The sequence below is a fragment of the Octodon degus genome, unplaced genomic scaffold (assembly GCF_000260255.1).
Source record: "Octodon degus isolate 3935 unplaced genomic scaffold, OctDeg1.0 scaffold00351, whole genome shotgun sequence".
Classification (NCBI taxonomy): domain Eukaryota; kingdom Metazoa; phylum Chordata; class Mammalia; order Rodentia; family Octodontidae; genus Octodon; species Octodon degus.
This window is the reverse complement of record NW_004524927.1, coordinates 228,575-230,135: the sequence shown is the minus strand read 5'-3', so window position 1 is coordinate 230,135 and position 1,561 is coordinate 228,575. Positions and strand designations below refer to the sequence as shown.

Genomic DNA, 1,561 nt, shown 5'->3' with positions numbered 1-1,561 from the left:
GTTGTGGTTGATATCTGTCAGCTTGGTTGGATCAGCTCGATGGTTCCTGGACCTCCATTGCGGAGGCCCCGCCCTATGGAATGGGGAGGGCTGCCCCAGAGCGACTCAGCACTTAAAGGGTGCATAAAGGGATTGAGGACAGCTTCCCAGCCACTTTTGGAGGAGCTTGATCTTTGCAGCCATGCAACTTCAGAGGAGCTTGGATCTTCACGGCAGCCACCACCACTTCTTGGAGGAGCTCTGATCTTCACAGTTTCGGTGGAAGGAAGAGAGGCTTGAGAGATGCTACAGCTTCTGCGCCTCTGCTCAGGGTCATTTTCTGCCACCATGAACTACTGTCCTCTGCCATGTGCCACTCTGCCTGGGAGCCAATCAAGTATAGATTGAAACCTCCACAAACTGAGGTAAATAAATAAACTTTTCCTTCCTTAATTTTAGGTGTTGGGCATTTCGGCCCAGTAAGGAGTAAAAAGTAACCGAGACACCAGACAACACAGCTAATGCAGTAATAAGCTAAACACAGCACAGGCACACATTTGTATAAGTGGTGCTGCTGGCAGTATCAATGCTGTTCCTACAAGAACAGGAGAGGCAACTCCAGGCCACAATCATAGAGTTAAGGCAATGACTTTATTGTGATAAGGAAGGGACAGGAGAAGCTGGAGGTCACCCCCCCCCCCCGTTCCCATACCAGCTACAGCCCTGGGAGAAGCAGCAGCATCTGGCTGGCCCCACCATCCTCTGGCAATGATGTCACACCCTGAACACTGCCCAGGAGCCTCGCTCTGGGTGAAAGCTTAAGCTGAAGTACACTGCAGTACCTGTACTTCCCAGGGCTCCAGCACCCCTATCTTGCTTAATTAGCAGACATTATGGTGATATTTGCATCCTCAGGTGCTTCTGAGTAAAAAATCAGTTGTACAGCTCCTTTCTTTAAAAATATTCTGGTCAGGTAATCGTGCAGAACAACCCAGACTCAGTGCACAGCAGTGGGCTCCAGGCGCAGCTATGCGGTTTGCTCCAGGAACTTCACGTACTGCTCCCGGGCTGGGAAGTGCTCCGCTGGCCGGTTGTACGCTGTCCACACTGGCTCACCCACAAACAGCCGCATGGCCTTCACATAGTTCTAGGAAGCAGACACTGGTCTCAGCACCACCAGAGCTTCCCTACACGTGGCAGTCAGGAAGCCCCCTGCAGCTGCAACTGAAGCTAAGGGGACCCTGGCAGAGGTAGCCCAGCTGGTGACTGGAGCCCATGTGTCATTCCCCGCTACAGGATGGGGTCAGAAAATCCATGTGGGCCCCACCCCGGCTTAACAGCTGTACTACTATCCTCTCTGTCCTAGGGGTCACACTGTCCTGAAATTAGCAATGGGGCCAGGCATGGTAGCACACAGCTTTGATCCTAGCACTCAGGAGGCTGACGTAGAAGGATCACTACATAGTTACATATTAAGTTTAAGGCTAGCCTGATCTGCATAGCAAGGTCCTGTCTCAAAAGCCAAAAAGCTTTACATAAATCTCATTTATCCAAATCACATCAAGAGCATATAAGAGGGGCT

General features: G+C 51.2%; 1 protein-coding gene across 1 annotated transcript in view; it reads right to left on the bottom strand.

The window, feature by feature from the left end:
- Positions 1-611: 611 nt before the first annotated feature.
- The window catches only part of Adi1 (acireductone dioxygenase 1), an 8,393-nt gene continuing 7,443 nt past the window's right edge, over positions 612-1,561 (bottom strand). The window contains exon 4 of the mRNA XM_004648058.2: positions 612-1,126. Coding sequence (XP_004648115.1) covers positions 1,007-1,126 — 120 coding nt within the window. The 3' untranslated portion in view covers positions 612-1,006. The remainder of the gene's footprint in view (positions 1,127-1,561) is intronic.